Genomic DNA, 25595 nt, shown 5'->3' with positions numbered 1-25595 from the left:
AAACCTTGACTAAAACACGTTTTGCCTAGTAAGCAGTAGCCTAAGTCATGAAAACGGAAACATTCTTAGTGACTCTATACTAGCTTCTCAGCCATTAGTGAGTGCTTCTGAATTCTCAAACCAGCTGTCTGAAAGTCTAGTCTGGATTTTCAGAATGGAGCCTGGCATCCACCTTCTCCTTCTATCATGGCAGCACCTGCCAAGCTTCTCCAGGTCTCTCATGGTTCAAAGGTCCCACAACCACAGACAGAAGCTTTATGTGGACCCGGAGGCAGGGTTCACTACACCTGGAGAAGAACTCATTTAAAGCAGCTCCCCACTCTCATCTGTCAGGCTCCTCTTATCCATGTTTGTCCTATCTTTCCCCCCTTTTAGCTCACGTTCAGGGGAGTTATATTAAGTTGATCTGCTTTCTTCCTATAATCCCTCACTATTTACACCAAATGCCTTCAACAGTAGATACAAACCTCTCTTTACTTTACTGTTAGTCTAGGAGTTTCTCCTAATTCTTACAGTCTACTCTGAGATTAGTCTTCCTACTAGTAGTGGCAGGTTTATATGATACTTGCTTCCCAAAACACAACAGCAAAATTAAATTTGTTTTTGCAAATTTTCTAAGACCATCTTGAAGATATTTATCTCACTTAATAATTGAGATTATTCATCACTGCTATGACAGTAAGATTTAGTCTATTGGTTTTAAGGTATATAACATAATACATTACTCTGCAGTTAATACCTACCTCTGCAGTTAAATTTGGCGGTATCATAATGTCTTTCAGCACACCTAAAAGAAAAGTTTAAATGTGATCTAAAGTTACTTTTTTTTTACACTTGTGAAAAAAATACAGTAACAAACATTTTCTGAACTTTGTTTTAACTATTTCTTTCAAATCCTAAAAATCCCATGAAGTAGGTACTGTCATTATCCCAGTATTTTACAATTAAGGGAACTAAGACTTAGAAATGTTAAATGTATGCAATTATAGCTTATACACTTGCTTACAAAACTTGTGATCCCACTAATACACAACATTGCCAATTCAGCCACATCTATACCTTCAAATGTCCTGGATGGACATTTTGCATGCTAATGGAATCTATTTTTGATTTTACAAGTATATACAAACACCTAACTAGTTTCAATATTTCTTTACCTCAGAGTTGAATGAACATTCATACTTTTCTTAAACTATTATTACTTTAAAAGATATTTTTTTAAAAGAGTAAAATTATAAGGGCAAAGAAAACGTAAAGGAAGAAAGGTGAATGATGCTAATCTACTCAAAAACAACACTTAACTAAAAATTTCTTAAGTCAGGCCTTTCTCTCTTAGAGAACCCAAAGGTCATCTTTTTCAAAAATCTCTTAGGTTACATGTTTTAATTAAAGTCTCAGAGTAGTGAAGGAATAATAAGTAAAATAAATACAGAATAGTAAAATGTCGACTGACCATTACTTAGAGCATGCTAAAAGTGTCTTTTTAATAGTGCCACGTTTATCATCACACACTGGCTTACTTATGATTAACAGGCTGTGTTTATAAACATTAAGAGGCTCCAAAAGGGATCCTATACTTTAGTTTGTGGTCAGCAGTATTGTGGTAACTACAACAGCAGTTATAACCAAACCAGATTTTTTAAAAAATCATTTAAAACAAAAATTTAGCACTTTAAAACAAAGACCTATAATCCCTTAATCTCCAATTCTAAAATCCCAAAATTTGGAAAACATCTAACACTTTCTGTTAAATATATATGGCAAACTCAATTGTAGGAGAACCTGACCTGAGTTAGTGATACTGTATGTACTCTTTAATTAATACTCTCAGAGCGAAGAGTCAAACACTTCATGTCATGTATGTACTGCTCCAGACCCCACTGGGGCATTATGTAATACAAAGTATCTGCTTTCATGATACCTTTCTGCAAAGGGAAAAATTCCGAATCCCAAAACACACCTGGCCCCAAGAGTTTGAAATAAGTGATTGCAGACATGTATTTTACATTTAAGAAAGACTATATGTATGTGTATAGTTCCTCTGAACAGTTTTAAATCCAAATCCACATTAATGTGAACTAATTATAAACATATTGGAATCCAGTAGTTTCTAATTAGTCAAACCTGAACTAAATCAGCTTTCATACTACTGCTTAAAATAAAGCTTTTCTCCTTTTTTTGTGTAATTTATTATATTGAGTTTTGCTCAAAAACATTTTGTTCAGCAAAGACCTATGCACATATATGTATCCTTACTAAATAATTTCATACCCACTCATAAAAACCATGACAGGTAGGAGGAAGACTGACCAAGAAAACAGGCACATTTTGTACTTTTTTTAGTACAGATTAAAGAAGAGGTCTGGTAAATTGTGAAAAATCCATAGCAGAATATTTTATAAGGAACCACACAAAGACAGGATTTCGGTGAGGGGACAGGTACAGCCTAAGAGACAATTCTAAGCAGCTGGTCTCACGGCAGCACAACAAAAAAAATAAACATTTTGAGTTTCATTCAACTTTAGTTCTCTAAAATCCCCATGCTTTTTCAGGAGCTCAAATGTTTGGTTCAACAAACACTGCTTAAAGGCTACCTTCCCAAACAGATTCTCAAGTATTACTGTTAAGAGGAAGAAGTAGAAATAATGAGCTACTACACGTCCATCAGATGTGCACACCTTCCAAAGGAGTTTCCATGTTTTTAAACTCATAGTCACAACCATATAATCTCCAATTTATATACGAGAAAGCAAAGATTTAGAAGAGCACTGAAAAACTTCCCCCAAACCACAATGTGCAAATCGAAGACCCAGGACTTAAAGCACAATACCTCTGATTACAAAAGTCAAACTCCTTCCAGCACTGTGCCATATTCCCACTTACGATTAAAAAAAAATAGACAACAGTTTTAAAAACAAAAGCAGTAACAAATTTTACTCAAAGTCAGTCTTCCTATAAAAGTGATATTTGGCACAAAGGATAGAACCAACAAAGAGTGATCATGAAAACACGGAAAAGTTATGAAACTCTCTGCAGGTATGGACGAGGAGGATGTGAGAACATATACTGGGACCTACAGTGACGAAAGTGACCTAGAGGAGGGGCTGCTAGGGTAAGAATGACAACTCCCTTCTTAATTAAAACCTTGTCCGATAACTGTGTGCACACATGCGCACACGCAAACACACGAAGCTCCTCATAGTTAACTTTGTGTCGTATGTTAGTTGATAAGACAAATCTCTCAACAAACCCAAACTGAAGATACATAAATGGAAAATGGGATTTGACTAAGACAAGTAGTAGGTAAATCTGACCATTTATACTTTCCTATAATTAAAATTAAAAGATAACATTTTTAAAAATCTTCACTTTATGTTGACTTCTATGAGACAAGAGAGATGAAGAATCCTAGTTTTTAATGAGGCAGTAGACAGAAAGTGAAGAGAGAGAGAAAGTTACTAGGAAAAACTTCCGGAGAAGGGAGACTGGAAGAATGAGTTAGGCATGCAAGTCTCTTCTGCAACTCTCTTCAACAAAGCTATCCCTATTTTACGAAAGAAAACTTAACAGATAATTAACAGTAAAGATTTACCACAAAATGATGGAGAGCTGTATGTCAAACAGAATACACAATGAAATACAGCACCCTTTTAAAAATTAGTATCCAGGGAAGGTTTAAGATCCTCAAAGGCAAGAACTATATTATGCCTTCATTCCCTATCTGCCCCCTCCACCTCCTACACCCACCCGCATGCCCGCTATAATAGAGGCACACACAAAAACGAAATATACACACCTACACAAAACTAATTTACTAAGTATCATTGTACCCAAATTTGATTAATGATATGAAGCAAATTTTGTCCTTTCTTACAATAACTTACTGAATGCTTGATAATATACAGATATAAACAGGTAGAATCATTTAAAAAGTCCACATTATGAACGGTTCTGTACTCACATGCCATAACTGCCATAAAAAGTTTAATATGCCATTAATACATGTATGTCTAGAGTAAATATCTTAAGACCTTTCCACTTACATATGTTTGCAAAGACATACATGGCATGTCATTAACATCCCCAAAATAAAAGAAAGAAAACAGAAACATCTGCTGCTTGCCAGACTCATTTACCCAGAGTCAGAAATACAAACGAGTAGAAAGGTGAAGAATGAAAAGCGACATCAGAAATCAAAACATGCTACAACCTGGTAGTTCTAGAAACTTCAGAAGTAAGTAAAATTTGGGGAGGTCACAACAAACAAATGATAAAAGCAACAACAACAAACCAGAAAGGAAAATACTGGCATAAACAGTGGATGGTCTATATACCATATGTACCTGTGTGACCTTGTTCAACTCACTTAACTTCTCTAGGCCTCAGATTTCCCATCTGTGAAATGAGAAGGTTGGACTAAATGATCTCTTTCAGGCACTTTCCAGTTCTGAAAGTTTATGACTCCATTACATGGAGTGGGGCAGGGGAATTGAAATACATATACCAAAAGCTACTCTCAACTAAGAACAAGACAGTTCATTAGCTGTGGGGCCCAATGCTTAGAAATACAAAAACAAACAGGCAGCCAGGTTCCCACACTAGCTCCCTAAAGCCACCTTTAACCAAAATAATGCTAAGTGATCCACAGTACTGACAGTATAAGCCTAGGTCCTAAATTCTGGAAGCAGGAAGCCACTGCATACAGGAATGAAAAGAATTTCCTTCCCTTTCTTTGGATATGTTAAACCCGAATACATTTTTGAAAAAGGCAGAATGTGTCTTTGGTATCTTTCTCCCTTCCATCTGAAACTCTAAATACCTAATCTTGAGAATCTAAACTTGAAGTGGCTGAAGCTTTTGACAGTGCTTGTCCTGTGCTTTTTTCTTTTAAACTTAGCTTCTGAATCTAGTTATTCAAAAAATACAAAAAGCTTTGTGGTTTTTATTTTCCTCCATGGAGACACCATGGCATCTGCAACAAGGCTTGTTATAGGAGGTTAATCAGTGCAAGAGAAAAACATATGCACAGATCATCTGTAAGCTGAAGCCCGCCGAAACTTCAATCTCTACAGCACCTTTACTGTCTTTCACCTTGTCGTCGCTCACCACCACACCGCCACACACACATACACACACCCCTACATGATCTGACGGTATATGGATCATCCGCCACATTCTAAACACTATTACGCCAAAAGAATCTTATGTGCTCTCTCTGCCCACAATGCCGTTTCCTTAGCCCGAGGCCTGCAGGACAGGCCCCATGGATTCTTTCACCCCAGCCCAAAATGCCTTTCTTTATGAAAACTTTTCGTGCAGAGTACAATTCCTACTTCCACTGTTCCCCACACAGCTCTCTTCTATACAACAGTCATCTCTTCTATCACAGTTTGTCCACCTACCACATTAGTCTACAAACTACCAGAGACTAAAACCCTTATTCACCTCTGTACCATCACTCAGTTTTATAATGCCTAACATGTGGTAAGCACTGCATAAACGTTTGCTTCTTTGTGAATCTGAGGAAATTAGTGAAAAGTTACAAAGAGAAACAATAATGGTGTCTATTTTACTCTTAGGTCTTCTGAGGTCTTTTCAGAACAGAAAGATCACTCAAGATAGAAATGCAACATCTCACAAGTCAACAAGGCACAGAGAACCTTTCATCCTTTTTGGGAAGATTTAAATGTTCACTGTGTCCACTGAAGGTAGAAAAGAATCTGGCTCTTACATTTGATTAACAAATTCTACAAAAATTGTGGCAGTGAATTAGTAAACGTAACCTCAGATTAAAAATTTTCCTGTTGCATAATTTACAAACATCACATAGGAAAAATAAAAATGAGGTAGGAAAATAACATTTTATATGCCATATTTTAAAAGGTAGGAAATGGTCAATATTTTGGGAAGGAATAATAGTCTTCAAGAGCAAAAGCGATAAAATATTTTCTTCCCATTTTTCGTTTGTTCTTTTTTTCCTTTTTACATCCCTACTCACGAAAGCAAAAAGAAAAACAGAAGGTTAAAGATAAGATGAGCTAGCTGTACCACGTGGGCAATCCTTATGTCCTTGCCCCAGACAAGAAAAAGCACCCCATTCAAAAGTTGTAGGTGACTTATTTATGGTACCTAGAGCTAGAGATTATCCCAACAGCTGTTTTAATCAAATGACCTTAAAGACACAGAATAAACAAAATTACACCCACTCTGAAGCATCCCTCTACGGAAAATGTTATTAATGCTTTAACAGAAAAGCTCCGCTGTAAATTACGCTTCAAGTTACCACATGGCTATTGGCTCAAAGATGGGCTGGATTCCAAGTCATTTAAAGCAGATCAAGTAACGGGAATGTGTGCCAACATTGTTTTGACCTCGTCACTACACTTTCAGTGACCTAACAATGCTGTTACTCAGACTTCTTGGACTAATTCTTTTAGAAATACAATTCTGTTAAAATATACCTTTACCTCTACCTGATTCTAATGATGAAATAACTTTCACTTAATAGTTATTTTAGATATTTGCAAGCATACAAATAAAAAACATACTTACAGATTGTATATCTTGTAATGGTTTTTATGCTTTGAATCCAAAAACCTTAAAACAAAACAAACAAACAAAAAGCCACCATTAACAAAAATAAGCTAACATTTGAAATTACATTTATTCTATTGAGAATACCTAAAGGAAAGATTCCATTTTTCCTAATCTCAAACACCATTTAAGAAGAATAAATAAATTCCAATAAATATTCCTTTCATGGATTTTAAACTAGTAATCAAGTCATTCTTAAATAATTATTACATTACACAGGTTTATACAATCTGAAGTAACGCCAGAGCTTGTCACAGAATAAATACTGTCATAACCTTCTCTCTTCAGTCTAGGATTAGGAGGTTGAGCATTAAGAAATATGTTATTTAAAAGGCGGCATTAACACTTAGCTCAAGTTCACCTAGCTCATGCAGATGTGAGAAACAGTCACGTGCAATCAAGCAACCTTAAAAACAACTCTGAAAATTCAGCCATCATTTTTTCAAACTAAAAACTTCTGATATTTGAAAGATACAAATACTAACTATAAGTCTATACGTTTTTTAAGTATGTTCACATATATATCCTCAGTTGATGCTCACAAACATCTGAGAGAGAGAGCTCATTCACAGTTCACAAATGAGGAAAGCAGGTATCAAAGAAATTATAAAACTTGCCCAAGGATATACTGCTAGTAAGTCAAAGAATCAAGACCAAAGACCTCTCTCTCCAAACAGTTAATAACCGAACAATTACTGCCAACAAAAGCACTTACCACATTTATCACATTTAAATACTTTATGCATATAAATTTGTTTACTAACAGAGGAGTTAGAAAAGTATAAGACTGAGGAAGAATCAGGATAAGACAAACGGAAAACAAAAGAGAAAATTTTAAGATTTAAAGTCCAGGAGTTTCAACTTATCAACAGGAGTTCCAGAGAAAAGAAGACACAAGGAGAAGAAATGCAAGATATAATTCAAGAAAAATACCCCAAACCGAAGAAGTTTCCAAAATGAAAGGATACAATGAGTATTCAGCAAAAATGATGAAAATAGACCCAAATAAAGACATATACAGCTTGGTGAAATTTCTGAATACTGACAAGAGGAACCTAGTACCCTAGAAGCTGTCCAAGAGGAAACCAGTTGCATAAAAATAATCTGGAATCAGAATTACATCACCCTTCTCAATGGCAACACTAGCAGCTAGAAAACAATTGGGGAAAACCTTCTGACTCGGAGGGAAAATTATTCCCAGCCTAGAATTCCATACCAAAAGAGACTATAAATCAAGTGTGAATACAGAATAAAGATATTTTTAAATAAGAGAGGTCTCAAGTAATTTTGCTGCCCACATAGTCTCTCTTAGGAAGTCACTAGAAGATGTGTTCCACCAAAAGAAGAGTGGGAAACCATGAATGATGACAATTCCAGGAACTAAAGAATCTAACTGATGAGAAGGGAAAAGACAATTCCCAGAATGTTGGTGAAGGAAGTCTAGTTAACAACTAACCCAAATTAGGGTAAATCAGAAGGCTCGTGAGGAAGATGAAATTGACATAATGCCAAATGTACTTGAACATGCTGAGATATTTATAAGTTTAGGGATAAATTAAAGTTAAGAACATAGAAACCAAATAAGAGAGAGAGAGAATTAGAACTCCAGGGAAAACAAAATGTTCCAGAAAAAAAGTTATACTGCTTAACTGTAAATGGCATTTATCTAGTCATAATCACATAAGAAACCAGAATTGATATAACCAAAATTACAACTTAACTAGAAGAAGGAGTGAAGGTATGTGTGTGGTTAGGGTAGAGGGGGAAAGAGTTCATAAACTTGGATGTGAAAAATCACATCACTCAGTAATACAAGTAGTACCTGTAACTTTGTCACTTACTGAAATGATATATTTTATGTCATACTACAGTTGCTGCAAATGTCAAAATATTATTATTTACAATCAACACTTAAAAATTAACAGTCATTATACTATAAATAGATTTTGCTTATTGTGTTAATGTAATATATCAAATACTTGGTTTTTATTTTCTGATTATAATCAAAATATAATAATGGCTCTTTATGGATATTCCTATACCAACAAAACATTTTCTCATTAATTTATTTTTTAAAAAATATTTTATTTATTTTTGAGAGAGAGAGAGACAGCATGAGCAGGGGAGGGTCAGAGAGAGAGAGGGAGACACAGAATCTGAAGCAGGCTCCAGGCTCTGAGCTAGCTGTCAGCACAGAGCCCGATGCGGGACTCGAACCCACAAACCGTGAGATCATGACCTGAGCTGAAGTCGGACACTTAACCAAGTGAGCCACCCAGGCGCCCCTTTCTCATGAATTTAGAATGACAAGATGGGTTCCTCTTATTTCTGCAGAGTCAGGCCCTCATTCTATAAGCCACTCAGCAGTTTCTAGACCAGGCTCTTTCCTTGCATGACCAGTGTTTCATCAAGGGCTCTGGTCACTAGGATTTTTTTTGAATGGTATGCTTTCGTGTTTTCAGCCCTTGATTCCCATTCCTATCAATGTTACCTTTTATTTACTTAAGTGTATGGAGAGAACATGTATTATGTACTTGAAACCGTGCTTATTTCCCAAGGATAAAATTATTTATGAACTATGGCTCCAGCCATCAAAGTAATAATAGAGTAACTGAATCAGTCAAAATAAGGGTTAGCTGTGAGAAACAGAAAAAAGGCAGGGTGGGAGGAGGTGGAGCTCATAAACAAATATGCTACTGAATATATTAAAAACACTATTCTCTCACATAAATTCCAGGATTAGTAGTCTACAACTGGTTGGGTAGACTGTTCCATCATTTGCTCAGCCAATATGACAGGCAGCCAAAGGTCCAAGATAGTGTGCCATATTTGTACTAGTAAAAGACTAGAGAAGGGAAAGAGGGACAGGTCCCTCCTTTAAGAAATCATCACTTCTGCTTTAAAACAACAGGTCTTAAGTTGTCACATTATCATATTTAGCCACAGGGGGAGCTGAAATTACCATGGGCATTCTGGGAAAACATGTACAGAGCAAACAAGCAAGTATTCTACTAATGAAGGAGAAGAAAAAGATGATTACTGATTTTCTCTACAGCTGTTCTCTATCTCTAATCTTTATTTTCTACTGCAAAACAAAATTACATTTGTAATCCTAATTTAAAATCACTCTAAGAAGGGGTCCACAAGGAGAAGGAAGCAAAGGAAAACAACTACTTTTTGGTTCTGGTGGTGGTTGTTAATAAACCCTGTAGAACAATATTTGATTCTAATATTTCATGTGCTCTTTAAATATTTAAGGTATGTGTCACTTTTTATGATACATCATTTTAACCTACTTCTTGAACTAATCAAGGAAGCACTGATTCCACAACAACTTCTACTGAACTATATTACAGAAAAAAGTGGTATGACTCTTGTCTTTCACTCTTTTCTCTTGTACCAACCTACCTTCTCCATGCCTGTACCTTTCTCAATTTGTACTTTTTAATTTTTCTTTAAACTGAGATAACATTTACATACAGTGAAACAAACGATCTTAAGTGTACAATTCTGAGTTTTATAACAACCATCTCAATCAAGATACAGAATATTTCCACCACCCTAAAAAATTCCCTCATGCCCATGTACGGTCAAACCCCACCAAGATCCCAGGTGACTAATATTACCACAGATTAATTTGTCCTCGTTCTTGAACATCATATAAATGTAATCATATGATACGGAGTCTTTTGCAACTGGCTTCTTTCATTTAATCTAATGTTTTACAGATTGATCCATGTTACATGTATCAACAGCTCATTCCTTTCATTCTGAGTATGATTCCATTGTGTCACTATACCACCATTTTATTCCTTCTCCTTTGATAGATATTTAGGACGTTTACAGTTTGGGGATAAAGTACATAAACATTCTTGTGCAAGAATTTTGGGGACACATGGTTTTACGTTCGAGTAAATAATTAATAATTAAAAGTAGAGCTTCTGGGTCATAAGGTAGACAAGGTAGGTATATGTTTAACTTTACAAAAAACTACTAAATAAATGGGTTTTCAAAACAGTCATACCTTTACGATCCTACCTGCATTTTAAAAGAGTTTCAGTTGCTCCAAAGTTTCACCAACATTTGGTGGTGTCAGTTTTAATCACGGTCTTTCTAATGTATATAAAATGGTATCTTACTATGGTTGTTAATTTCCTTCCCCTGAGGACTAGTGACGTTAAGCATGTTTTCATTCATTTATTAGCCTTTTTTTATATCTTGTTCTTTGAAATGGCTGTTCAAATCACTGGCTCATTCTCCCCCCACCCCAGTTGGATTAACTACTTTTTTTTTTTTTTTTAATTTTTAACATTTTATTTTTTGAGAGACCAAGAGAGACAGCATGAGCAGGGGAGAGGCAGAGAGAGAAGGGGACACAGAATCTGATGCAGGATCCAGGCTCTGAGCTGTGAGCACAGAGCCTGACATGGGGCTCAAACCTATGAATCACGAGATCATGACCTGAGCCAAAGTAGGACGCTTAACCAACCGAGCCACCCAGGCACCCCTTGATTAACTACCTTTTAATTACTGACTTGGAGGAACCCTTTATATATTCTGGGTAAAAAGTCTTTTATCAGATATATATATTGGCATAAATATTTGCTCCTTGTCTATGACTTGCCTTTTCATTTCTGTAATGTGTTTTGACAATCAACCATTTTAAATTCTGATAAAATCCAATATATCAAATTTTTCTTTTGTTTAGAACTTTGTGTCCTCTCCCTCATCAAGANGTGTTATGTGGAAACTAATTTGACAATAAACTATTAAAAAAAAAAAAAAAAAAAGAACTTTGTGTCCTCTCTCAGGGATCTTTCTCTACCCCTAGCGTTCACAAAGATATTCTCTATGCTTTCTTCTGGAAGCTTTTAGCTTTTTCTCAGTTTGCATTTTAATTTGGTTGGAAATTTAAAAATTTAGATAAATGCTAAGGATAACTGGGATAACCAAGAGAAAAACAAATTATTTGAAGGGCAATGATTATAAAATTTAGAAAACAACAACTCATCACTATCTCCCTTATCTTTCTTTCCAAGGGTTTCTTTTGAGAGAAAATGAAAAAGCAGAAAATGATGTGAAAATTACAGTTTTCTCACAGAAAGCCTACAATGTAAATGTGAGCAGAGATAAAGATATTCTGGAGGATTAACAATTCATTTTTAGTTCATTCTGGGTTTGGTCATTTTAAGTTTTGAATCCTAGTACATAAAGCAACACTATATTAACAAGGATATACATATCCTATTGCCCAAATCCTGGGAGCAGGGTTCACTCGTGACGGCCCTGCATGCACATTAATGGTGCCTAAAGGATGGAAAGGGCACCTACCCAATTGGTCATAATGGTTAGCAAAAGTTCGCAGGGGCAGACAGGGGCTTTCATTATTCACTTTCAACACTTCTGCCACTATGTTGTTAAAACATAAGTATATACTACTGTCAAAAGAAAAAAAAAATTCCTGTCCTACCGTATTTTCCCAAAAAGTACAGAATTGACAGTTATATCGCACTATTTTACTTACAAAAAGTGAGTTGGATGAGCTTAGAAATCCAACTGCTTTTGAACAATATGTTAGTTTACATAAAATTAGTATTTTCATATTTTTGAATTAGAAAAAATAGAAATTAGGCTTTTTTTAATGTGATAGTTTTAATGAGATTCATGCAATTCCTGTTTAGAAGGACTCATGAGGTTTTTCTTAATTCTATCTTCATTCATATTCAGGATATTTAAAAGAAATTATCAGCACACACTATCCCAAAATCACAAATCTGATCCCAGTGAGAAACAACAATTAACTAACAAAACACAATTTGTTAAAATGCTAGTAAATGCTCCTTAAATCCCTCCTAGAGTCATAGCCATTGAAAGCTCAATCTTTAATTTCATCAAGACACTTCTCGTGTTACTTTAGCTAGATGTCTATAAGGTATATTCAAACCCAGTTTTTGATTCTCTTTTAAATTTCATGGATTATTTATTAGAGGCACAGGGCTGAGAATTTCTGCTTCCCAATCTTATATTTTCCTACATTCCATACAGTAAGTACTGAAGTCTTACTAAATAGCCTCAATGATTCCTTTTAGCATGCTTTAAAAAAAAAATCACTTCAGTTCTGGAAAAGAAAACTATCCATTGGGGTAACCTTTCATAAAATTAACCCACAAAATACTACTGATTGAACAAGTAAAATGGAAATATGCTAGAAATGGCAAATGGGCATCAAACTGGTGGCCTGCTGGGGTGCAATATTAAGACTGTTAAAACAACATCCAGGTTGAAAACTGGAAAATATCATTACTGATTAGCAATGTTTAATCAGTAGTTGGGAAGAAAGAATAATATAAACATTTTTCCTGTATATGCCATTTCTAGAGAAAGTCAATACAAATTTTTGGGTAAAGTTCAATAAAAAGCAAAATTCAAACATTATAAATTATTTTATAATAGCAAGGTTACTGTAACCAAATTATAGGCCTTAAATAACTTCATTCTAACAATCTTTTCATATTGGTATTCAATAATCTATGAAAAATTTTCTTAAAGTAGAATGTGTACACTTTTTTAATATAAACTTTTATTAATGTTTTATTTATTTCTGAGAGAGAGAGAAAGAGAGAGACAGTGTGAGCAGGGGAGGATCAGAGATAGAAAGGGAGATACAGAATTTGAAACAGGCTCCAGACTCTGAGGTGGCTGTCACTACAGTGCCCGACGCAGGGCTCGAACCCACGAACTGCGAGATCATGATCTGAGCCAAAGTCAGACGTTTAACCAACTGAGCCACCCAGGCACCCTGAATTTGTATATTTTTGACCATTACAGAGTATGTGGTACAGGAATCATCCTCTCATTAAATGCAAATGTGAAACTGGGCAAAATGGATGAGGTGATTATTTGAGGCACTAAACAGAAAGCAGCACAAGTTTACGAGCCTTCCAGAAAAACACGAGAGAACTCCCACAACCTCCATGTTTCAGCTGGGAGCCTCTCTTCTGACGAAGCAGAAAGAAAGAACAAATTAACAAAGATCTCACTGATGTAAAAGGCAGATATCTGATTAAGTTCGAGGGTGCTAAGGCAGCTAATGTTTGTGGAACAGAATAGCAGAGAAAAGGAGATGAATAGGAGAGTCTCAGAAGTCCGTACAGAAATGCACATGTGCAGGGTCTGGAATGGAGACGACCCCAGAGGCAGCATGGTACCAGGAGGAGTTCTGGCCCAGCCAGAATGGAGAGACTTCATGTAAGTACCCCAGGTACTCAGCTGAGATCCCAGAAAGGCCACACCTTCGAAGTAAAAACCATGCCCTAAGACGAAAGACAAAATTGAAATAAGCCTGCCTTAAAAAAGAAAAAGCAAGCCTGACAATACCAGAAGATTAACTGTTAATTTAAATGCCTGCCAAAATGAAACTCAACACCCATAAAGAAAGTAACAATCCAAACTCCCTACAACATATCATTCACAACATTCAACATACAATTAAAATTTATTAGACATGCAAAGCAGAAAACCATGACACATGACCAAGAAAAAAAAGCAGTCAATAGAAACCAACTCTAAGATGAATCAGATGTTGGAATTAGTAGGTATGTCCTACAAAGCAGCCATTAAAAGACATACAAAAATGTAAGGGAAAATTATTACAATAAGTAAAAGGATGAAAACTCTCAGCAAAGATACAGAAACTATAAAAGACAGAAATTCTGGGTCTCAAAAATACAGTATCTGGAAAGAACTATCTACTCTCTGCTCCTAACAGAAGACTAGAGACTGCAGAAGACATGGCAGACTGCATTTTCCAAGAATGACTGTATCTCCATTCCACACACTCTTATTAACGTAACTTTAAAACTTCTCCCATCAACTGGTGAAGTCTATGGTTCCTCCCCCTAGAACTTGGGCACACCTTTGTGATTGCTGGAACCCAGAGAGTGTAGCAAAAGTGACAGTAAGTGATTTCTAAGACCAGATCATAAACACGTCATGCACTTCCACCTTGGACTCTGGATCTTCACTCTGGACACCAAGCTGACAAACATACTATGATGAAGCACAAACTAACCTACATGGAGAGACCACTCAGAAAGGTCAAGTAAAGAGGTGCTGGCCAACAGCCCAGCTAAAGACCCAGCTAATAGCCAGCATTTACCAGACACTGAGTGAAAACACCTGCCAATAATTTGGCCCCCAATTTGTCAACTCGTTTCCCGTCATGGAGTCTTAGCAGCTAAAGCCGCAGATACTGTGGAACAGAGACAAGCCATCTCCACCACGCCTCATCCGAACTCCTGACTCCCTGAATGCGGGAGTAGAAGATAAGTAATGTTCTATGTCATATTTATGTTTAGAGGTGGTTTGTTATGCATTAGCGTTAACTGGAACACAAAGACAATGAATTTGACAACAGATTAGTAGTAATTATCTAATCTGAAGAATGAAAAAAAGAAAATCAGTTCAGTGACCCATGGAACAATACAAAGTAATCTCACATATATGTATATGGAGTCTCAGAACAGGTAAAAGAGAATGGAGCAGAAGAACATTTTTTACAGACATTCCAGCTGGAAATTTCCCAACGATGGTATAAAACATCAACTGCAGATTCAACAGACTGTAGAAGCTCACTAGCCCTCAAATAAGAGAAATATAAAAAGAATCACTATGCATATTAGTCAAAACCACTGAAAGCCAAGGAAAAAAGGAAAGAAACAGGACTATCAATAATAGCTGACTTCTCATCAAAGCTCTTGAAATGACATCTTTAAGGTGCTGAAAGAAAACAAAAACAGAAACAAAAACAAACTCAGCAACAAATTCTGTATCCAGCAAAATGCCCCTCAAAAATAATCAACAAATATGAGAGAAAAATTTGTTGCCCTTAGGCTGAAGGGAACTAATGGGAGTAAATATAGAAGATATTTATATTTATTTTAAAAAGCATCTTTTTCTTACCTTTCTTTGAAAGACAACTGTTTAAAGCAAATAAAGTAACACTGTATTCTGGTATTTATTACATATGGAGATATAAAATGTATGACAACAATCACATAAAAGAAATGGATGGATATAGAATTTTTCTTTTGCAAGGTTCTTAACATTTTAATGCTTACAATATTAACTCTAAAATGACTATAGTAAGCTAAGAATGCATTTTGTAATCCTTGGTGTGCAATCTCTAAAATATGTATGAGCATATATATTTAGGTACAGCTAAAGTCAATAGAATTTAAATTAAATATCTAAAGCTATTCTATTAACTCCAGGACAGGAAAAGAGGAATGAGAGAGAAGAAGTTATGAAGAAATGAATGAATAAATGAATATTAGACAACTAAACACAAATAGAAAAATGATAGTTGTAAACAAAACATTTCAATAATTATACTACATATAAATGGACTAAATACTCCAATTTAAAAAGTCAATGATTATAAAGCAACTTCAAATTTGACCTTACAATACTTCTCTATGAAATATAGTACATAGATGTTTACATATACTTGCTATACAAACTGGAACACTCTACAGGCTAATGAATACAAAATGTTCAACTGCAAAGAAGCAAGATCACATAAATCAAATGCCAAACTCTATCTAGCTGCTCCATACACTTGACCATGCTACTAAACTCATTTCAGTAGAGGGGGGAAAGAATTTGGGTTGCAGATAAGCTTTCTTTCTAGGTCTCAGAAATTCTGTTCTTACTTTGGTGAAGTTACTGTGATGGTCCAGGGTCTGCTCCTCTACCTTTCTGGGTGAACCCTGATCCTGTCAGTATATTGAGTGGTGCTTTTATTTTCAGGGACAAATTCAAGTTCATATCATATGACTGATATATAAATATCATAATGACCATAATGGCAACATATTAATTTCCTTGATATATCCAATTGCCACAGAAACTAAATTATTCACATATTTATGGCCAGTTCAAGATCTTGCCATAAGCAGACCCACTGAAAAGTGAAATTATAATGCTGCTGAATAAACATGGAATCAAACAAAAGAAGCTAGTTAAATCAGTTTCTAACAAAGACATTCTGATGGTTCCATCTCCACAACAGGAATGGTCTTGCCCAAATATCTGAAGTTCATTGGCTAAGGTTTCCTTTCCCTTGGCCATGTTTTTTCCATGTTTCAACAGCTAACTGATCCATTGACAGGCTTTATGTAGACTAAATATATTCTAGCTAATTAAATTCAAGTCTTACTTGAAAAGTAAAGCCTGAGAGTTACTCTGTTTCTTAAAGGTGAATTGGTGTATCTCTGTGTGGTACCACTACATATTGATACTAAAGTTTATATTATTAGAGCATTATTTCATTTTCAAATACTTGAGGAATTGGTAAAAATTCATCTTACAAATATTTATTGAGTACCTCCTATGTGACAAGCACTACTGTAGATACAGTGTAGTACTGACAACCACAATCATAACAAATGCTCCTAGCACTTTGACAGAAACCTGCAAAGAAAATCTCTTTTAAGGTATCCTCAGAAAAGAGCCTAAGAACATTGGACAGACCCTACTAATCCAAAAATAGATTTAAAAAAAGAAAAATGTGTATCTGAAAACAGCAAAATAATTACTTATTTGCTATATTTTTCTGTAGCTACCTATTTGGGATCATGTTTACTTCTGCTGTATTCATGTTAAACTAAAACTTGCTCTTAAAACTCTACTTATCCATAGCTGCCACTGCTACTACAAAAATAAAAAATTGGGTTGTTGTTTTTTCTTTTCAACACATAAGTCATAAGTCTTTGCCGTAATCCCATTAACACAGGCAAGTTCCAACATTCTAGTCCTTAACTATTTTCTCCTACTTATCTTCATGTTGTCAAACCTAAAATCAGTTATACATCCAATACCAGTAAAGTATCTTGTTGAAAATGCACTCTTAACACTTGCCTGTACAGTACTGCCTTCTCCTATGTTACCTCAAGTTAAACTTTTAAAGCAAAACTAAGAGCTTTATGTTAAGGTCTGCTCAAAGACCATATTCCCAAGTACTAAAGAAAATCTACTCTCTCAAAAGAGGAATAAAACTAGAGGGAAAAGAAACAGTGGGGGAAGTGAACTATAACCACTGAGAAAATTCAGAAGGCTATTAAAAATAATATATATAAAGAGTTAGTATCCAAAATTTAAAAGAACTTAACAAATTCAACACCCAAAAAACAAACAACCCCGTTAAGAAACAGGCAGAAGACATGAATAGACCCTTTTCCAAGGAAGACATCCAGGTAGCTAACAAACACATGAAAAAATGCTCAACGTTACTCATCATTAGGGAAATACACATCAAAACAATGAGACACCACCTCACTCCTGTCAGAACAGCTAAAAACAACAGCACAAGAATCAACAGGTGTTGGTGAGGATGTGGAGAAAGGGGAAACCTTTTTGCACTGCTGGTGGGAATGCAAACTGGTGCAGCCACTCTGGAGAACAGTATGGAGGTTCCTCAGAAAATTAAAAATAGAACTACCTTACAATCCAGCAATTGCACTATTAGGTATTTACCCAAAGGACACAAAAATACAGATTTGATGGGGTGCATGCACCCCAATGTTTATAGCAGCATTAACAATAGCCTAACTACGGAGAGAGCCCAAATGTCCATCAGCTGATGAATGGACAAAAAAAAAGATAGATAGAGAACACTATATTACTCAACCATCAAAAACAATGAAATCTTGCCATTTGCAACAACATGGATGGAGCCAGAATGTATTACACTAAGCAAAAAAGATCAGAGAAAGACAAATTATCATATGATTTCACTCATACGTGGAGTTTAAAAAACAAAACAAATGAACATATGGGGTTGGGGGGGGCAGAGAGGAGAAAGGCAAATAAACGACAAGAGACTCTTAATGATAAAGAACTGAGGGCTGATGCAGGGAAGGGGATGGGAAATGGGCTAGATGAGTGATGAGCACTAGGGAGGACACCTGTGATGAGCACTGGGTGTTGTGAGTGATGAATCACTGAATTCTACTCCTGAAATCAATATTGCACTGTATATTAATTAAAATTTAAATTAAATAGGAAAAAAACCTGACAAGTATTTCTTCAAAGAAGTTCTATCACTCTGCATTTTTAGCAACATGATTGAGAGTTTCAGTTGATCTACATACATCCTTACCAACCCATTAGCCCTTTAAGTTTTAGCAATCCCAGTAAATACGAAACCACGCCTCACTATCTCTTAATTCTCATTTCTCTGATGACTGATTTTGAACATATTTTAATATGCTTATCACTTACACATCTTCTTTTGTAAAGTTTATGTTCAAATCTTATGCCCTTTCCTTTACGGGATTGTCCTCTTGCAAATTTGTAAAATCATCTTTATATTGTGTTGAATTCAAGTCCTTTGTCAAATATATGCACTGTGAGTATTTCTCTCAGACTCATTCCCTTTTTAATTTATTAATGGTGACTTTCAAAGAACAGAAATTTTTAATATTGATAAAGTCCAATTTGTGAATTTTTTTAATTACATGCTTAACTTTCTATGTACTAAGAAATCTTACTAAACCAAAGGTTACAAAGATTTTTTTCTCCGTTTTTACCTATTTTATAGTTTTGAATTTTACTTTTATGTTTCCATCTACAATCCATTTGTATGCAGTATGAGATTTTTATGTTATGAGAAGTAGTCAAGGCTCATTTTATTTTTCATACCAGCATTCAGTTGTTCCAAAGCATTTGTTAATAGGAGTATCCACTCCCCAGTGAATTATTTTGGTATCTGTGTCTAACAATGTGTGTGCCAGTTTTCCTATAATCTTTATTTTGCTCCATTAAGCTACATATATTTTTTTTTCATTTAATAACTTATTAATCTATATTATGTGACCCGGCAATTCTACTCATGGATATTTAATCAAAAGAAATGAAAATATATGTCCACAAAAGTATTAAGACATGAATGCTCATAGCAGCTCTGTTCATAATAGACCCAAATTTAAAACAACCCAAATGTCCATCAAAGGTGAATGGATAAGTAAGTTCTATTCTATCCATACAATGGAATACTACTCAGTAATAAAAAGAAATAAATTACTGACATAAGCACCAACTGGGATAATTATGCTTAGACAAAAAAAGCAAACACAAAAAAGTACATACTATGTAATTGCATTTATATAAAATATTAATACCAGCAAAACTTAGCTACAATTAAGATTTAGAAACTCCCTAGAACCAGGGTTGGGGACCTGATGGTAGAGGGGCATGTTCTAAATCTTGGCTATGGTGCTGTTTACATGGATGTGTATATATGTCAAAACTCACTGAACTATAAACTTAAAACCGGCTACATTTTATTGCACATAAATTATACCTCAATAAAGTTGATTTTTAAAAGTAAGCTGATTATAACTATCAACATGTAAAATGCAACCCACTTCAAAATATCCCAAATTTATTTTGCTTAATATCAGAGACAGCAACAGAAGGAGTAATTATTTCATCGTCAGGAATAAGAACTTTTTAGAATGAAAAGCAAAATGGCACTGTCTATAATAGCACTGTACAACAGAACTTTCCAAAATGATGAAAATGTTCTGTATCCATGTTGTCCAACATGGTAGTCACTAACTACACATAGCTATTGTAGTTAGACTAGAGCAAATAAAAATGAATGAGTAAATTTATTTTAATTAATTTAAATTTAAACAAATAGCTAGGGCATCTGAGTGGCTCAGTCAGTTAAGCATCCGACTTCAGCTCTGATCATGATTTCACAGTTCATGAGTTCAAGCCCTGCACTGGGCTCTCTGCTCTCAACACAGAGCCTGCTTTAGATCCTCTGTCCTCCCCCACCTTTGTCCCTCCCCTACTTTCTCATTCTTAAAAATAAACATTAAAAACTTTTTAAATATCAATAGCTACATGTGATTCATGGCTACTATATTGGACAGCACAAGTCTAAAATATATATATCTATGAAAAACTCCAGTGGAACACAATACACATGCCTTAGTAAGGTAGTAGAAATGGGTACATTCTTGGAAAAGCACATAAAACTGAAATAGGAAAGATACAGTAGTCATAACTAGGACTTTACAACTGTCAAAATACCTACTGAAAAAGTATTTTCACCCTGTCTAGACTCTAATATGTAGTTTTCTAACAAATTCCTGATGTGCTTGATTAATAAAGAAGAAAACTACAATTCTGGACACATTTCTAACCAAGAATGAGGAACAAGTTTGAGTGGAAATGCCAGGAAACAGGGAGAAAGTGTTCATATAATTTTAGAGTTCACGTCAGACAAGGAAGGAAATACTGGCATAGTTAGATATGATACAGATCAGTAAAACGGATTTCAAAAGCTTCATTTAAATAACAGGCTATGAATTCATAACTCAAAATCTAAAAGGAAAGACTACAGAGAGACTTTAAAAACTAAAATTCTGTAGAAACAATTACAAATGATACTAGTTTAAAGACAAATGAGAAAATAACAGAAATATTCTCAGAAAACCAATCATTAGAGCTGCAGAGAAATTTACCCACAACATTCAGATTTTAAAAGTTTAACAACCAGGAAAAAAAAAAAGGAAATAATCATAGATGAACACAAAAGAGCACATATAAAGGAACAAAAAAATGGTAAAGACAAAACAGAAGGCTTGGAGTGAGGAAAATGTCTGGATCAAAAAGAATAATAAGGTAGAACGCCACAGCTTAAGACAGCTATATGACACTAGAGCCAGAGAAAAAACAGAACTCCTTTTAAAAAAAAAAAAAAAAAAAAAAAGGTTTATGAACTACTAAGATTCCTTTCACTTCTACCATCTCTGTCCAAGAGAATTTAGCTTAAAGAGTGGTGGACACATGACATTCTTCTGGATTAAAAGCACTGTCATTCTGCTGTTTAAGCAAGGTGGTTTCTTAAAGAACATTCCTTAAAAAAACAGCTATCAACAAAAAAATCTTTGACATTTCATGATTATGCATATTAGTAAAGTAGATAGTCCGCAATCAATAATGCAAAACAGAGTGATCCATCAAGCTCTTCGTAATAGCTTCATCTGAATCTTGCAGTTATAGAATTCAAAAGACAAGCAGAGGCAGGGCATTATAAAACTGAACAAAGAGAACCACTAACTTCCTTATTTTTTGAAGAGTTCATAAAATTCATTTAGGAAAAATTTTTAAAAAATAAGTTGAAGATGGGGTCAGCACTCATGTATAAAACAAAGGAAAAAATATGTATGACCAATAAACACAGTGGCTTAATCTCACAATTAAAGAAATTCAAACAAAAATCAAATTACAACAAACTGCAAAAAGTTGAAGTCTGATAATAACTCAGTTTGCCAAGGCTGTGGGAGGGAGGAAACACTCTCACACATGTTGGTGAGAATATAAAATGATAGTGTTTTTGAGGGTGAAAGTTTAATCCACGGCACTGGTTACAGCAACTCCACTGCTAGGAATTTACCTTAGGTAAATACTTGCAAAAGGACACCAAGATACATGTGTGAAAATGTTTCCTAGAGTGCTGTTTTCAATCGTAATAAACCAGAAATAACCTAAATGTGCATCGGAGGGTTTTGCATTGGTTTTAAAGACAACCAATAAAAAAGATGAGTTCCACCTCCATGCCAGGATGGAAAAGTCCTAAGTATGTTCAATGAAAAAAGCAAGATGCAGAAAGAGTATGCAGTCAGTATGTTCCCATCCAATTTTTGTAAAAAGTAGGTCTAAGATGAAAATGAAAACAATTTTTGATTTTTTTTTTACTGTTTATTTTTGAGAGAGACAGAGTGAGAGAGGGAGGTACAGCAAAAGAGGGATACACAGAATTTGAAGCAGGCTCTAGGCTCTGAGCTGTCAGCAGAGGCTGATGCAGGGCTTGAACTCACAAGCTGTGAGATCATGACCTGAGCCGAAGTGGGATGCTCAACTGACTGAGCCACTCAGGAGCCCCTGAAAACAATTTTTTTTTTTTAATGTTTTTTTATTTATTTCTAGGAGAGAGAGAGAGAGACAGCGCGAGCAGGGGAGGGTCAGAGAGAGAGGGAGTCACAGACCGAAACAGGCTCCAGGCTCTGAGCTGGCAGCCAGCACAGAGCCCGACGCGGGGCCCGAACCCACGAACCGCGAGATCATGACCTAAGCGAAAGTCGGACGCTTAACCGACTAAGCCACCCAGGCGCCCCTGAAAACAATTTTTTTAAGAATACCTGCAAGTTCTAGTTGTAGAGAGAGTCTGAGGTTAGGAGGTGTAAAGTAGGAGAAATCAGTAGGAGATACTAGTCTTCTTTAGGCTGCTCCATACCCAAAACCATTTCAATTTGGAGAGAATTTCAAAAGATGAGAAGCAAATACTCCCCTTCCCATCTTTCTCGTCATGGGTGCAAGCCTGAGACCAATTAGGTCCTCCTGCTCTGGACACTGACTCCTAGGTGGTGAAAGCAAGGTGCAGAGGAGTAAGGTCACCGAGAGAGATCTCCAGAAGAGCTGGAAGTTAATAAGCACAATCACGCAGCAGGACCTGGGACAGCAAGTGTCCAATGGCAGTCAGTGTGGTAAAGAGAGACTGCCCTTATTATAATGCGGTGACCATGCCTTGATTCCCTCAGCTTCTGCAAATGTCCCCAGCCTGGGGCTCTAAGCTGTAAGCTATGAACTAGCTAACATTTTGCAAATAATTATTTTCTGACTAAGTTATTTAGAGCTACTTTCTGTCCTGTGCAACCAAGAACCCTGACCCTGTTCTTTTACAGCATTTTCCTACAGTTGTTCTGTTGGTCTTGTTTTTTTTTCTGATTTTTGGGTTGTGTGTGTGTGTACGCGCACGCGCGCGCGTGTGTGTGTTTGACTGAAGGTTGGTAAAATACTTTTTGTGCTCCCTTAAATATGTGAACTTAACAATTTCTTATCTAGCACTTTGAGCAACAGTGAGACTGGCAGGAGAATAAACAATCTATTTAAAAGAAAATATCACAGCATTTTTTAAAAGGGGGCAGGGTAAGTTCTCTCAAAGAACTTGAATATTACTTAGGAAAACATTCACCATAGCTGCCCCTCCCACTTCCTCCTCTCTCCTCCCAAGGATTTCATGCCCACAATTGGCTCATTGCCTTATAAATTTGATACAATGGAAAAGCGGAAAAAAGCAAGAAAACAGCACTTTCCAAAGGGAAATGGGAAAATTTAACTGTACATACTTGGAAAGTAGACTAAAAACTTAGACAAGAGCAAGGAGGTAATATCCTCAAAACGTGGAAAATCTAGAATATATATCTAAGACAACTACACCTCACTTCAAATAATTTCAATATATAAAAATCTGAACTACAGACAGCTATGGGAATAAAGTCTTTATTTTTTAGAAGTCTTTTCTTTCTTCAAAGAATTCCTATGCAATAGTCCTAAGTAAGCTGCAAAGTGCATTTTAAAATTATTTTTGTCAAAATAATATATAAACATATATTTCAAAAGATATATAAAGACTTATAATAAAAAATTAGTTGAGAGAAGATGACACACTAGGAATCCCAGGAATACATGCTCTCGTCTAGACAAATATCGCACTGGCATAATTTGACTGATGGAACTATTCTGGAACCCTGGAGTCTACTCAAAAGCTTGCAGCTTCCAGAGGAAGGCTTCGACAGCAAATCATAGTTACTTTCAGCCAATTTCAACTCAGTATGGTAGCAGCTACTCACCCTTAGCGCCCCTCACCTCCCAGTAGGCAGCCATGTACATATTCCTAGTGCAGCCTACACCAGCTTATGGGACCTTGTCTTCCAAATATCAGAGATCTGTGTTCTTATCATTGACCGCTGCTTATGAGTACAGAACCAGGCCACCTTGTTGAAATCCCCACATGGATTTTAAGATCTACAGCGTTTTTTTTCTTCTTTTATCCCGCTTTTTCCTCTTTTAAGATTCAGGCATTTAAGACATGACATCCATGTTTGTGTGAATATAAGCTTTCAACTCTTCTGAGTAACTAATCACAGGGATGCAATTGCTTGATTTTATGGAGTATGTTTAGTTTTGTAAGAAAACACCAACTGTCTCCAAAAGTGGCCATACCATTTTGCGTGCTGTGGGTTTTTCATAACTGCCATATTGTGTAGTAAGTAGCAGAGTTTTTGTATGCCACATAATGGATGATTTCACCTATATGACATTCTAGAAAAGTCGAAAGTATAAAGATAGTAAAAATATCAGCAGTTGCCAGAGGCTAGGGGCCAGGGAGGATGGAGTGGGATGAGTCAGCAGAATGCAGACTTGCAGAGCTCTGACACTACTCAGTATATTACTATAATGATGGATATATGTCATTAAAATGTATCAAAACCCAGGGGCGCTGGGATGGTCCAGTCAGGTGAGTGTCAAACTCTTGATTTCATCTCAGGTCATGATGTTACAGTTCGTGGGATCAAGCCCCATGTCGGGCTCTTCTTCATTATTAATGCCCTCTAACATTAATGGTATATAGTAAAACCTTGGTTTGCGAGCATAATTTGTTCTGGAAACACGCTTGTAATCCAAGGCACTTGTATATGGAAGCGATTTCCCCATAAGAAATAAATTCAGATGATTGTTCCACAACCCAACAACATTCATATAAAAATTATTACAATACTGTAATAAAATACAAAATACAGAAAACACAAAATATAAAGAAAAATAAGCAAATCAACCTGCACTTACCTTTAATAACCTTCATGGCTGGTGTGAGGGAGACAGGAGAGAGGAGGGTTATTGGGTAGGACGACTTTCACCATCACTAACAGAATCACTGCTATCTATTGACTCAAAAGAATCTTTTTCTGCATGGGAGCCACTGTATATGCTTGCACGGATGCTGACTACAGTGCAGTATTGATAAACTCTTGTCATGTACTGTATTTCATGTAACTAGCAATAAGGCAGCAGGGGAAAGGGTCTCTATTGTAGGCAGCCTCACCTAGAATGAAGCAAAGCATTCCTAAACTCACTCTTGTCTG

General features: G+C 35.8%; 1 protein-coding gene across 1 annotated transcript in view; it reads right to left on the bottom strand.

Annotated features, from left to right (window-relative positions):
- The window catches only part of PTEN (phosphatase and tensin homolog), an 89147-nt gene that overhangs the window by 27028 nt on the left and 36524 nt on the right, over positions 1-25595 (bottom strand). The window contains exons 3-4 of the mRNA XM_077755230.1: positions 6553-6597; positions 744-787 (exon numbers count right to left, since the gene is read on the bottom strand). Coding sequence (XP_077611356.1) covers positions 744-787; positions 6553-6597 — 89 coding nt within the window. The remainder of the gene's footprint in view (positions 1-743; positions 788-6552; positions 6598-25595) is intronic.

Source organism: Crocuta crocuta, unplaced genomic scaffold (assembly GCF_008692635.1).
Source record: "Crocuta crocuta isolate KB4526 unplaced genomic scaffold, BGI_CrCroc_1.0 scaffold2, whole genome shotgun sequence".
In the NCBI taxonomy this organism is placed as follows: domain Eukaryota; kingdom Metazoa; phylum Chordata; class Mammalia; order Carnivora; family Hyaenidae; genus Crocuta; species Crocuta crocuta.
Note: the sequence above shows the minus strand (reverse complement) of the source record. Positions and strands in the feature narration are given on the sequence as shown.